The sequence below is a fragment of the Thermobia domestica genome, chromosome 8, assembly GCF_964235325.1.
Source record: "Thermobia domestica chromosome 8, izTheDome1.hap1.1, whole genome shotgun sequence".
In the NCBI taxonomy this organism is placed as follows: domain Eukaryota; kingdom Metazoa; phylum Arthropoda; class Insecta; order Zygentoma; family Lepismatidae; genus Thermobia; species Thermobia domestica.
The window spans coordinates 248,386,525-248,401,123 of record NC_137461.1 but is presented as its reverse complement, the minus strand read 5'-3'; the positions used below and the strand labels follow the sequence as shown (position 1 = coordinate 248,401,123).

Here is a 14,599-nt window from a genome sequence, read left to right as displayed (position 1 = left end):
ATAATTTTTCATTGAAAATGATACAATCAAACTGGTGGATGGTAAATTGAGGAAAGAAACAGAAACGTACATTTGGGGGACAGATTGGTAAATTTTGGGGGAGATAGGCAATTTTGGGGAAGAAAGAATGGTAACTTTCTGGGGAGAAAGATAAATTTTAGGGGAAAGAAAGATTAATTTCTAGGGAGAAAGGTAAATTTTGTGGGAGAAAATGGTAAATTTCTAGGAAGAAAGATACATTTTGTGGGAAGAATGATAAATTTCTAGGAAGAAAGGTACATTTTATAGGGAAAAATGGCAAATTTTTGGAAGAAAGATGCATTTTGTAGGGAGGAATAGTACTGTTTAGGAAGAAAGGTAAATTTCGAGAGCAAGAATGGTAAATTTCTGGAAAGAAAGGTGAATTTTGAGGAAAGAATGACAAATTTCTGGGGATAAAGGTAAATCTTGGGGTGTAGAATGCTAAATTTCTATGGAGAAAGGTAAATTTTGGGGTTAAAATGGTAAATTTGTGGGAAGAAAGGTAAATTTTAGGGAGAAGAATGGTAAATTTCTGGGATAAAAGTAAATTTTGTGGGGAAGAATGGTAAACTTTTGGGAAGAAAGGTAAGTTTTGGGGGAAAGAATGGTAAATTTAGGTCTTTGTACCCAAGCCTTTGGGGGCATAGGAATCCCTCCCTCTGTGTATTACATTTCTGTACTACTTTCACTCCACAATATTGAAGATATACGCAATGCACTTACACTGTATATGTATATAAACTACATATATTGTTAGAAGCAACAACGAATATATTCTGAACATGATAAATACTAGGTTCAGAAAAAAGAACTTTGTATCCCTCTTGCTTCCTCTCTGTCTCTCTACGTCATTCTAAAGGTGTAAGACCTTGAATTTGTTCTCCACCAATAGAGCTTTTGAGGATGGACAAAGAGCACTTCTCCTGGAAGTTGTTCAGAAGCCGTGTTTTTTGCAAGGTTGAAATAAAAAGAGTCGGGAAACCGGTTGAACGCAACATTCTTTAATAGACAGGCAGTTTTGTAACACACGCAGGAAATCATATACACATACACACAGCACGCACACATAACGCCTATTGTCTTAGATCATTTTTCTCTCTTTTATACACGAAGATGAAGGAGATAATTTATTGTTTGGTGCTATTTACCTTAGCTGCACAGAGCTTTGATTTGAGTAAGTATCATTTTGCATTTATAATTTTATCAAGATTAATATATATTTTTTCTTGTTACTTTTTCCTTCAGACACCATATATTTACTAGTTTTCTAATCTTCCTTTTATTTCAATCTAAAGTAACAGCAATGTTATTTCTAATTTTATTAGCAAGCAATACTTCTTCGATAAGTTCAGCGGAGATGTTTTCTAATGGTAATAATATATACTTGGTGTTTCAAAACAACACCGACAATATTTCGGAGGTGGTTCCTGACACCAAAATAAGACAAAAAAGTATAAACCAACGGAGGTGCACAAATCCATCATTTCGGAGTTATATGCTGCTGGAAACGAAAAAAAAAACTTTAAAGGCCCATAGCTCCAATAGTATGGGACCTACCACAATCGAATCGAGAATTAATGCGTGTGCTATCCAAAAAATACATGTTTCAGAATCCTGATGTACTCACGCAACAGTTTTTATAAAGGGTATTTTGGCTATGGGATTATAATTGGAATTACTCAACAACTACCTCTATATACGGGGTGTCTCAAAAGTCCCCTTACATAGGACAACTCTGTTATTATCAGAGCAACAACAAAATGTAAGAAGAGAAACTGTCTCCAAATACGATGTTTTCAATATAAAGTGAAAGTTTTTTTTCTTTTTAATCGGACGAGCTGTTTGGGCTGTACGCTCTTTATGCGCCCAATGTTAAATGAAAATGCAACGTTGCCATTTACCTAGACCCACAACTTAAGTGAATAAAGTTACTGTTTGAAATGGAGGATGGCCATCTATATGTTCGCATGAAAGACAGTAACCTCATTCACTTAATGTTGTGGGTCCAGGTAAATGGCAACGTTGAATTTTCATTTAACATTGGGCGCATAAAGAGCGTACAGCCCGAATGACTCGTCCGATTAAAAAAAAAATCTCTGACTTTAGTTTGAAAACACCATATTTCGAGACAGTTTCTCCTCTTACATTTTGTTGTAACTCTGATAATAACAGAGTTCCATATGTCAGGAACTCTTGAGACAGCCTGTATAAAAATTGTTGAGGAAGTACTGCAGGATTCTGAAACATGGATATTTGGATATGACGTATACTAATTCCTAATTGAAGTCTTGATCCGATTAAGGTAGGACCCATAGTATTGGAGCTATGGACCATTAAAGTTCATTTTTTCTTGTTTTCGGCAGCCTATAACTCCGAAATTACATATTTGTGCACCTCGGTTCGTTTATACTTTTTATATTAACTTGGTATCAGGAATCACCTCCCAAACGTTGTCGGTATTGTTTTGAAACAGCCTGTATATTTGAAAAAAGAGCAGTGGATATTGAGGGAAATCATATTGGTAAAAATGTCAATTTTATCGCTACAAGGTAAGGGATGTAATCTTACTTGATATACCATATAGTTTTCTGAAGCTGCATGAAGCTTGCTTTTCTTAGTTTGTTGCAATAAGATTGATTGTTATAATCTACGTGACGTCCCTCAAGATCCGAAACTGAAATTTCTACAAAATACTCTAACATATTAAGCACACCTATCGCCTGATAAATTAAAGCGGTTAGAGGATAAATATGGTATGTAACAAATTGTACATTGGCTTTCACAAGTATGTCTGTTAACATACACTCTTAATCTTTTTCAAATCTCTTCACTCCGATGAGGACTCATTAAACAATATGTTATGTAGCATGACTAACCTATAACACGTGCATGAACCGCCAGAATTCAACGTTTATACTCTAAGCGCTTCAATTAAGTAAATTATTATTTTGCATTTCTTTGGTCGAAATTTTGATGTAATAGACTCCATTTATTTAAGAGTATTCATTTTACGGTAGAGATTATATAGAGTAATAATAATAGTAACAATAAGAAAAACATTTCTACAAAATGCCATACCTACAATACACTACACATTTATAAAATAATGGCATAGTTGGTTTATTGGTGATATGTTTCGTAAATTTTTATGGGATTATATATATATATAAACTCCATAAGAATATTTAACCGGCATAACCGTGGGACGTAAATCTCAAAGATTTCATTTTTCCCATAAGAATATACAGTACACAGTAAATGCGATTGCTCACATTTCACTACTCTACGACATGGTCAGTCTTATTGCCATTTTGTACATACGACTTTTCAAAACCTACAACTTACTTTCTTCTTATACTGCACCTTGTTCATTCTCCTCCAGTTTAACTATCCACATTGCATTCTGTACTAGATTTCTGATTTCTGTATATAATCCTTCATCTTGGTCGAGGTAAGACACAAGATACTTAAATTTCGAGGTAGGTACAAGCATCACTCCTTGTAACCATAAGAAATTTCCACCTTCTTGGTAAGAGGTACCTGACAAATTCTACAAACATAATATAGTCCATCTGAAACGTACATGAGTTGGATCGAAATAGAAATCTCTCTCACCGGAGGTGAGCACGAAGCACCAGGCACACTAGAAGTTTCTAGAATACACTTGAAATTTATATTATTCTTAGCCTTCGGCTAGCTGGAGACTTAGACTAAGGCTATTTGAGAAAGCGTTACCCCCTCTAGCGAACGCGGCCAAAGTGGCTATTCAGTAATTTTACTTTCACCAGATGTGTAAGTCTTAGGCTATTTGAGTAAGCGTTACCCTCTGTAGCGAACGCGGCCAAAGTGGCTGTTCAGTAGTTTTACTTTCACCAGATGTGTAAATCATACTGTGAGCCAATCAGGGTTTCCAGGTCTTTTTGCCAGGTCCAGGTGTGTAATAGCAGAGTTCCAATACTCTGCACAAACCATCTTCTAAGCAGCTGTTTCTTGCTACAATCCCTTTGCCTGGCAACACGTCTTTCCTTTTTTCCCCCTTCCTTTTGAAATCTTTTAAACAGCAGGCGGTCTATTGTTCCGACCCGCACCAAATACGCTCGAGCTGACGTTTTCTCAGCGATTTTATTGCTTTCGCGTTTATGATTAGCCATCTACATTTAAATACATGGTCAGCGTATTCCAAGAGTACGCATGAGCAATAAATACGCTTTGTCAAATAGTCGGGTACTTAGCCCCCAGAACATCGCGTTTGCTCACCTCACGGTCGTGCATGTTATATTTCAGCTTTCAGTCTATATGCTACATTTCATATATCAAACATATCTGTAATCTCAAAAGATTTCGAGATATGGTCATCTTATTACAATAATTGCAAGTCTTATCCTTGTTTTCTTCTCTTCTACGGGAAACATTAAAAAACACTGAAACATGTCTAATTATTATTTTAAATGAAAACTTCATAAACCAAATTTATTGTCTGTAACTTTTAGGGATTTTGAGATATGGACGCCCTGTTATAAGAATTGTAAGCCTACACTTTTTTCATGTCTTTTTTTTCTTATATTCTAGGGAAAATATAAGAAAAAAAAACAGTGAAAGACGCGTCTAATTATTTTAAATGGACAGTCGATATACCAAATTTCTTGTTTCTACCCTTCAGACATTCGGTGATATGGACATTTTACTACAATAATTGCTTATTTTCCCCTTTTCCGTCCAATGTCCAAACTCCTTCTTTATTGTATTTTAAGTCAAAAAACCTATTCCCTGTCCACATTCCGTTCCTAGCTTAAGCAGCTTGGCTTACGTGTTAACCAATATGTCAGTCAGTCAGCCAAGACTTCTTTTATAAAGAGAGATTTACAGTATATATTCTATATTATATGATTTTTTTTAAAAAAGGAAAATTTCGAAAATTATACTTATTATTATGTTTAAGATTGTTTGTGTAGATTAGGAGCGGATCCAGAACGGACTTTTGAAGGAGGTGGGTTGTAATACTACTACTTAGAGCTAATTTTAAGAGCTCCAAACTCTGAGATGGGTTTCATTTGTATATAAAATAAGAAAGTTTCGTCTTCTGATGGGAAGGGGAAAACGATTGTCCCGATCACTACACCTTGAGTCTAATGATTTGCATGTCTAGTCGAAGAGAATGCAGATCCATTAATATAACTAAAGAGAGCCCAAGTATGAAGTAAAAAATAAGAAAATATAATAGTCACACATCCAAAAGACAGAAAAATATTAAGTTTTAATAATGTACTTTCTAAAAAAAATAAATTATATATGTATATATCATCTTACGTTTATATCACGTATTCATTAACTTTTAAAAATATATCGGGCGTGGATTTAAATAATCGTTTCAATAACTAAAGCTTCTGATTACCAATTAAAGTTATTAATATCTATGTATTATATCATATTGTATACAATAACATACAACTGAGTGGAAGAGCGTTCACCACTGCTGTTGCTAGAGCGTTCACCACCAGCGGAGAAGCTTCCATGCTCCACGGTCCTCCGGTAACTTCTTTGTCTTCACGTATGTCTTTCTTCTCTTATATCGCTCATTAGTTGTAGCCTCTTTAGCCCACTCCCTTTCTTTCCTGTCACAATACCCTCTAGCACGTCCTTCATGATACAATTTCTTCTCAGGCAAAGTTCTAAACAGTTTCTCGTCCTCTTTTCAATAATATCTAAAAGAGTTCTTTCCTCTCCCACCCTTTCTAACACCCTCTCATTCGTTTTCCGTTCAACCCAACTATTTTTTCCCATTCTTCTAGACATTTCAAAAGATTCCAGTCGTTTTTCATCACCTTTACGTAATTTCCATGTTTCCGCCCCATACAACACTACACACGAAACATTTTATGAATCTTTTTCTCAACTCTTTATTCAAGGTCCCATAAAACACATTTTTCTTCTTTCTAAAGGCCTTTTGCCATTCCTATCCTTGCTTTTATTTTACATTCGCACTTCATGTCATTACTAAGAATGCTCCCCAGGTATCGAAAACTATTCACTTGTTCTATTTTCTTCCCTCACACTTTTATATTCGACACAGATCTCTTCACTCAAATCATCATGACTTTTTTTCTTTCTAGCATTTATTTTCATCCCATTTTCTTCAAAAACCTTCCTCAAATTTTTTAAAAGTCCTATTCATTTTCTTTTCAGAATCTTCAACGAACGCCATATCTTCTGCAAATCTTATGTGTATCTTATCATTCTACCTCCTACCGAAATGCTGTCTTCATCATGTAGACTCTTTTTCATTATCTCTTCTAGATATATATTAAATAATGTTGGCGAGAGACAGCATCCTTGTCGAATTCCCCCTTTAATTGCACTCTCCTCTGTCAATTCCTCCTCTGTCCTAACACCTATTTGTTGATTCATATATAGGTTTCTTATGAGTCTTCGATCTTTTCATTCCAACCCTATCTTCTTTAGAACTTCCAACAACAATTCCCAATTCACATGATCAAAAGTCTCTTCTAGATCAATAAATACATCATGCACCTCTTTCCCTTTTTCTATAAACCTTTCACCGATCGCTCTAAAGAATCTAATTGCATCTCTTATGCATCTTCTACCTCTGCTGAACCCGAACTGTTCCTCCGCAACTTTTTTATTTGTTCTTCCATACAACCTGTTCAAAATTCGAATCAAAATTGTAGCTGCATGAGATATGAGACTAATAGTTTTATAATCCTCACAACTCTTTGGGTTCGATTTCTTACCCATCGGTATCATTGTCTTCAGGATACGTCTCTTGGCCACTCCCCTCTTTCACATATTTCATTGCAGAGTCGGTACAATTCTTTCTTACCCTTGTCTTCCATTAAACATAACATTCAAATAATAATAATAATAATAATAATAATAATAATAATAATAATAATAATAATAATAATAATAATAATAATAATAATAACTTTTATTGATGTCATTGATGAAATTGTTACAAAATTGCATCCGATAAATTATTTTTCAGTTCCATGAAAAATGTACTAGACACGACAAGAAAAATATTTTTTAAAATATTTATAGACTATGTAGATTAGTTTTTTGTGATCGTTTAGTTTAAATTAGAAATTATATTTCTAGGCATTTGGCATCTATGGTCATTTTAGTTCGTAATGTATGAGGGATGAAGTCCTTGTGCGATCACACTATCCGGAGAATTGGGAAGGGAAGAAAGAAGTGGGGGAAGAAAAGAAACAGCGTGGGACTGTTATGTTAGGTATCGTCGCGGCGTTTGACTGTTGTGAATGAGGAAAAATTAACACATTTCCGCTGAAAACGGTTTAACACATTTCCGATCAAGTGTCCCCACCGAGAACCGAACCCAAGACCACTCGCACAAAAGGGGAGAGCGTTAGTGGCTACGCGGCCACCTTAGTACAGTTTGAAATAGTCTGCCAATCTAAGAGACTTTCAAACTTTCACCGTGAAATATCAGGAAAAGTATGATTGTTTCTAGGTGCGATCTCGAATACATTTTCTACACAGCTGAGGACCGACCACTAATCACAGAAGGCAACTGAGCAGAAGCGTCATTTGGGGAGGGTAAGAAGCGAATTGTCACCCTGGTCTTTAATAAATTGAATATTAATATGCTAAAATAAAAGTGAAACTGTTATCTCCATGGACTATCTTATCTCTCTGTCCTGGTAAAAACTAAAGTGACCTAATGAAACAGAGATTTATATGAGACCCGACCTAGAATCGGACACACAGAGTTTTTCAAAATGATTGTCGGGTTGTGGGGTTTCGTTCTTGCTTCATTAGATCTGAGTGATTGACACAGTCAACGGAAACGTATGTTAAGTGTCGTATAACTGAAGAAGTTTCTGTTTGTCATTTGTTTCGATAATTCTGTTTCCAAATTCTGCCGTTAGACGGCAGTTTTGCAGTTGTGCAATATGGCTTACAATGTTAACTCTTTGTGTCCATGGTCCCTTACGGTTTTGCAGCAACATTTTCATTCGCATTACGGGAAAGATACATCTTTTGACAACTGTTAAAAGTTGGTACGGAGGGCTTGCATTTCTAAGGATAAAACCAGTGTTAGACTTTCAGCGTTGAAGATGTTGAAGCAAGTTCGTGCAACCTACTTATAGAATCCCAAGTTCATATGCAAATCGGATGCATATCAGAAAGCCTTTTCTTGCTATTCGTATTGAATTTTTAGACTCCCAATCTATGCTACGCTAACGTAAGTGTCCGCATTCTTATAGATAGATAGATGGCCCTGTCTGTCGGTCCGTCTATTGACAGGTGAATGATACCGAGATGTTCTTTTGCAATCGATTCGGCGTTCCCAAGAATAAGTTCCATCTCCATTAACCCCTATTCAAACAGGAAGTGGTTCAAATCAGCCTTTTCCGGTTTCAACATTTATCGCCATAGAATGAAAACCGTAATACATAGTGGAAAGCGGTTTATTTCAAACGATTCGACGTCTCCTATCGACCTGTTTATCCAGAACACTCTACCAAAACCGAAAGTGGTTGAAATTTATTACTATTTCCAATTTCAATACTTACTTTCATAGAACAAAAACGATAAAATATATCAAGATGCGCTCTTTGCAATTGATTCAGAGTCCCAAGAATATTCCTACATTTTTTTTTATCTTCTCCATTAACCCTATTCAAACTGGATGTGGTTAAAATTAATCACTTCCTGTTTCAACGTTTATAGCCATAAAAACTTAAACGGTAAAAGAAAGCAAGAAGCGGTTTCTTGCAAACGATTTAACGTTTTAAGACATACTACGAATATACAGAATACTCTACCAAAACTGGAAATGTTCAAATTTAATGTTATTCCCGGTTTCAATACTGATTTCTGTAAAGCAAACACGATAAATAATATGAAGATGCGGTGTTTTTGCAATCGCTTCGAAGTCACAAGTATAGAATTAGTCTTCTTTCTTCAGCGGCGGATTCAGGACGGACTTCTGGGTGCGGGCGGTGGGTTGTAATACTGCTATTGATGCTACTTTTAAGAGCTCCAATCTCTGGGATGGGTTTTATTTATACATAAAATAAGAAAGTTTCCTCTTCTGGGCGAGTGATCTCCCCGATCACTCCCTGAATCCACCCCTGCCTTCCTTAGTCCTGTATTCAAACCAGAAGAAGTTGAAATAAACGATTTTTGGTTTCAACTTTTATCGCAATAGTACAAAAACGGTAAGGCATTGCGAGTAATGGTTTTTGGTATGGATTTAGCGTCTTCTTTTTAATACTATTATATATATATATCTTATATTTGGTATGGATACAGGTTCTTTTTAATACTATTATTCTATTGCATCCAGTACTTATAGATGCACTATTTCAAGTTTGAGTACTCAAGTTGCATAGTTTGGAAGTCTTAGTTTCGCACTCTGAAACGATAATCATTTGTTCATATGGTGATCAACGTTGAAAGTAAAATTGTTAATTTCTACCACTTTTAGTTTAAGTTAACGAACATTAAAACCTATTTTTGGGACACGGAATCGATTACAAAACTCCCATTCTCGATACTTGTTTTCGTTTCTGTTGTATGGCGATCAACCTTGAAACTGGAAATGGTTAACTTCTACCACTTTTAATTTGAGTTAACGGAGAAGATTAGAACCTATCTTTGGACACGGAATCGATTACAGAACTCCGATTCTAACAACTTGTTTTCGTTTTTGTTCTATAGATATCAACGTTGAAACAGAAAGTGGTTAACTTCTACCACTTCCAGTTTATACATAGGGTTAACATAGGAGATTTATTCTTTGGATGCTTCGTTAATTTCAGAAAGTAACATTGCTTGATATCCGTTACAGTTTTTGGAGTCTTGTCATTTCTCATGAAAGAACCGACATGGGGTATTTTATTCGAGGGAGTGAGTTTAATTCATACAATTTTCTTAAACATGACTCGCCAGTGATGTTTCTATTTTATAAATGAGCATTTCATTACCAACTCTGATGTTTCCTTAACATTTTGTGCATTTTCAACGAACTTTAAAAGTTCGTTACTGAATTATGTATATCTGTGTGTGTGTATGTCTGTTTGTTTTTTTGCGATTTTCTTTTTCAATTTTGAGCCCTCCATTCGAAAACTATCTGAGAAAGTGATGGAACTTTTTTTGCGTTACTCTTACCGTTCCCGAGATATTGACCAAAAGATGGCTGATTTCCGGAAATTTAAGGAGCCATGTCTCGGGAACCTTAAGTCATAGAGAGATGATATTTTGTGAATTTTTGCGAGAAAGAGAAGGTGCGGATAAAAAGATTTAGATGTAACAACAATCACAGGTATTCTTCACGCTCAATTTCTGCATTCTTTTAAAGTTAGTTCCGGCAATGCTCTTGGAGCATTCTCAACAGGTTGATTATATTAATCCTACAACATGACATAGGTAAACATTTAACCTAAGAAATGGGAGTGAGAAAGTTTAGTACAGTGGCCTGTACTTATTATTATAATTAATAAACATTTTGGAATACCTGCGTGTACATGAAAGCATTATTGTACCTAGGTACATATAGTAAAGTTACGATATAGCTTATAATTCTCTGTGTTGCAAATAAATAAGAATTAGGTCTACACAACTTTTTGTCTTATATCTTTTAAGGGTATATGCTGGTTAGATAGAGAGCACATGCTTATTTTTTGCGTGTGGTTTGCGTAAACATACTGTTTAGCAGGATTAAGTAAATAATTAAAGAATTACCGCTTTCAACATTATATTACTTTAATCATTGTTATATATATATATATATATATATATATATATATATATATATATATATATATATATATATATATATATATATATATATGCTAAAGTAGGTCTAACAGTTCATGAGATCTAGAACTAAAATGACAACAATTTTACGAGGAACGCATTAGTTAATACTCAACTTCTATGAAAAATAATTACACAGTTAAAAAAAATAACAATAATTTCAAACTCTCCTTCTTTGTTTACAAACCTCATTTAGTATTACATAAATATTTTTTCACATTATTTCGAAGTTTTATCTTTAAACAAATCCAATTTCGTGTTTTTAACGTACGAGTGGATATATGTTTTCCAATTTGAAACATGGTTTCATGCGAATTGTGACGCAACCCTCTGTAACCTTGACTTTCTCATAATATTTCATTGTTCGTGAGAAAGAAAATATTTCCACCATGTGTACAAAAACATGGTCCCAATGTTTAATTTGAGCTTTTAATGGACTTTAATACAAGGTCTAATTAGCTTTTTGCGTTACAAGGTAAATATGTTTTCTGTAAGTTAAAGCAATCTAATTAAAGTTACGTTTGAGGGGGGAAAAACAGTAGTTTATCTAACTTAAGATTTTGAATACAGAGTTTATTTCATTAAATGGCGCAATTTAATCGTACTAAATATGTAAACTTTTGATTTCGAAGCTTAAAACCAGTTTCGCTAAGTTGTACCAGAGTTTACGCAGTGACATATGCGAATACTGAAATAAAATCTCATTGCTAATTCTCGCAGTGTCCTTTGGTATACTTGAATAGTTACATATGCAAGTTTCTTCGAGAAATCTTTAATATGTAATAGGCAGGCTTAGAATTTTTAGGTGGACAATTTTTACTTTCGAACAATTGGATACAAGAATGTTGATCGTGGCAAAATTATCGAATTCGAGTTTTTAACGGATTTACAAGTTTCATGGTCCGTACGTACAGAGGAAAGAATTTGTAAAAACGTATCAATAATTTCGTCCCCGTGTATATATATATATATATATATATATATATATATATATATATATATATATATATATATATATATATAGATAGATAGATAGATACAGGGTGCCCACAATCTCGTTACCCCTGTGGAAAGAACTGAATGATATGAACAACAATGATTTCGAGAAGTTTTAATGAGGTAGGAAACATTAAGTGTCCAAAGGATCAGTTTGTCGAGAGTCATTCTTATGACAAAGGATAATACGCTGCCAGATTCTGTACAACATTTTGCGGAGCATTGCAGGTGTAACTTGAGTGAGAGCCTATTTCTCAGCTTCTGGCAGTTCGGCAGTGGTATCGTAACGGTTTAATGCAACGATGCCCTTTATGAACCCTCATAACGCATTATTACAGGCTGCAAGGTCTGGGCTCCGTGGTGGCCAGGCAAATGGTGCAGGTAGATCCGATCTACCACGACTAATCCTGTTTACTGAAGGTATCAACCATCGTTCACACAATCTGAACCAATGAAAACCTTACATTAGAATTTATAAAGGAATAAAGAGAAAACTTATATTAGCATTTATCAAGCGATAACGGGACTTTGTGGCCATTCTGTATGTGTACTCGCCTAGAAGTCATATCGTTCAACTCATCCAAACGACTTTTTGAACCTAAGAATTTTAAAAGATTCTGTAGCTGATCTTAATTTTCTGCCAACTCACAAAGGTAAAGATAATTTACTTAAGAGTTGAAATCAGAAATTGCTATTTTGTGTACAACGAATCTAACGATATTGTTTATGTGTCATATATCGACATTTAATTATTAGTATGGTTAATATGTAAAAATCAGAAGTTATTTTGCGTGTTTATGCTGAGTTTATTCAGGCTATTCTTAAAAATGACTCAGGCAATTTTATAAATAAATGATTCAATATATTTATATTTTATAAATAAATATTTATTACCAACTCTACATTATGGTGGTGTAAATTGTTTCTACTGACAAAATCCATATTTAGTCTAAGGGGTAACTTTTCGTTCGGGAGACCTTTTTCTTTAAAAATTAAAAAAAAAAAACATATCAGCCGATTTTGTTCACATTAAAATGAAAATACAATATGGCATTAGTGATTTCTCATTTTGAGATCCATAACGGATAGTTTACTCTTCGGGTTGAGTATTCGAATTTGAAGAAGGTGGATTTGATCCTGTCTCAGAAATAGATATTTCATTAACGACGCTATAATGTGATATGTTATTTCTCCTGAAAAATACCTGAAACGGGATAGTTTACCCTTGGCATAAGTTGTTTTAAGACGATTTTTGTATAAAGTATTCACCCGAGTTTGTTCATATTTCAAAAATAAATATCTAATTACCAACATTATAATATGAGGTAAATCGTTTCTTCTGAAAATATTCACAAGGGGTAGCTATTTTTTAAAGGAGTGAACTTTCCAGATTATTGTCCACAAACCATTTCTCAGACGATTTTGTTCAGAGTTTTTTTTTTTTTTTTTTTTTTTAATAAATATTTCGTACAGTATTGCATAGGTCATTTCAAATGAGAAAACACACAAGGAATAGTTTAATCTTGTGGGTGAGGGTTATTTTTTTCGAACTTTTCCGAAAATGTTTATTAAATTTATAATTATGTTCATATTTTTTAAATGAATATTTCAGTAATAACTGGAGTACGATAATTGATTCAATTTAATAAATAGGAGCAAGAAAGTTTAGTGTGGTGGGCCATACTTTTAAACGTTTAAAGCAAGAAAGTGCGCTTTCCGAAAGTATTCGAGTTCTCAATTGTTGCTTCCAAGAGGGAATAATATTACAGTACATTTTTCCCCTTTTAGTATGGACAAGCATTTTTTTTATGGTATTAAAAATTTTGTCATTCGATTGGAGATTAACTCGTCATTTGGTCTATTTCCCATTTTGACTATCATTTTATCAGCTGTCTATCACAGATAAAAATCACACTTATCATTTTAGGTGAAATGCCATTACGCCTAACGATTTTATCAGAAAGGTAATACCTCTATATAGAAGATCTGATCCATACTTATACATAAATGACAGAAACTTACATGCAAAAGCCACATAACTGTACCATAAAATATTTCGAATATATATATTAAAAATATAACTCACATCAAAGACATTTAGGGCTGCCATATTTTAAAATTAACGGGGTGAGCGCAACAGTGGTCTAACCCACACTTTTTAAAAAATGGGAAAAATCAAGTTAAAGTCTAACTCATGTGCTTTTTGTACAATATACCAAAAGCAACCACAAGTGGATGAATGTGTCATAGAATGTGTCGAGGTATTCTAAACCGTAAATACGATGTGAAGTTGTGTATTACAAATACTGACCTGGGATCCTTCGGACCTTTTGCTTTTTTTCTAAGTGATTTCTTTGTTAAGGGACACTTTCAATTACTTTTGTAACGAAACTAAACTAAAGCAAATTTAGTTTTTGCCTTTAATGTTTTATTGTTCAACAAATGTGAGTCTCGAATTGTAAAGTAAGTATTAAGTATATCTATAATTGTAAGAATATCAGTAAGGCAAGTTTTCGAAAAAAGAAAAGCGATATATGGCAGATATTGTTCATACGGTTCTCTCGCTAAGAAACACAAAATAACTTATATGAAGTCATAATTCAAGTATGTTTGTCACAACATCCACAAATGAATATTCATTCGTATAGAACCTCCAGTACATTAAAAACATATGAATTACACAAAGAAACCCACTGTGCATTAGAACAAATCTCTTATTAGTAAACGGCTCTGCGCACGCGCACTGGGCAAATAGCTCACAGCCTAAGCGCGAGGC

The 14,599-nt window shown here is 34.2% G+C and overlaps 1 protein-coding gene across 1 annotated transcript in view; it reads left to right on the top strand.

The window, feature by feature from the left end:
- The first annotated feature begins 966 nt into the window (after positions 1-966).
- The window catches only part of LOC145691995 (uncharacterized), a 39,595-nt gene continuing 25,962 nt past the window's right edge, over positions 967-14,599 (top strand). The window contains exon 1 of the mRNA XM_081767294.1: positions 967-1,195. Within this exon, the coding sequence (XP_081623420.1) occupies positions 1,135-1,195 (61 nt within the window). The 5' untranslated portion in view covers positions 967-1,134. The remainder of the gene's footprint in view (positions 1,196-14,599) is intronic.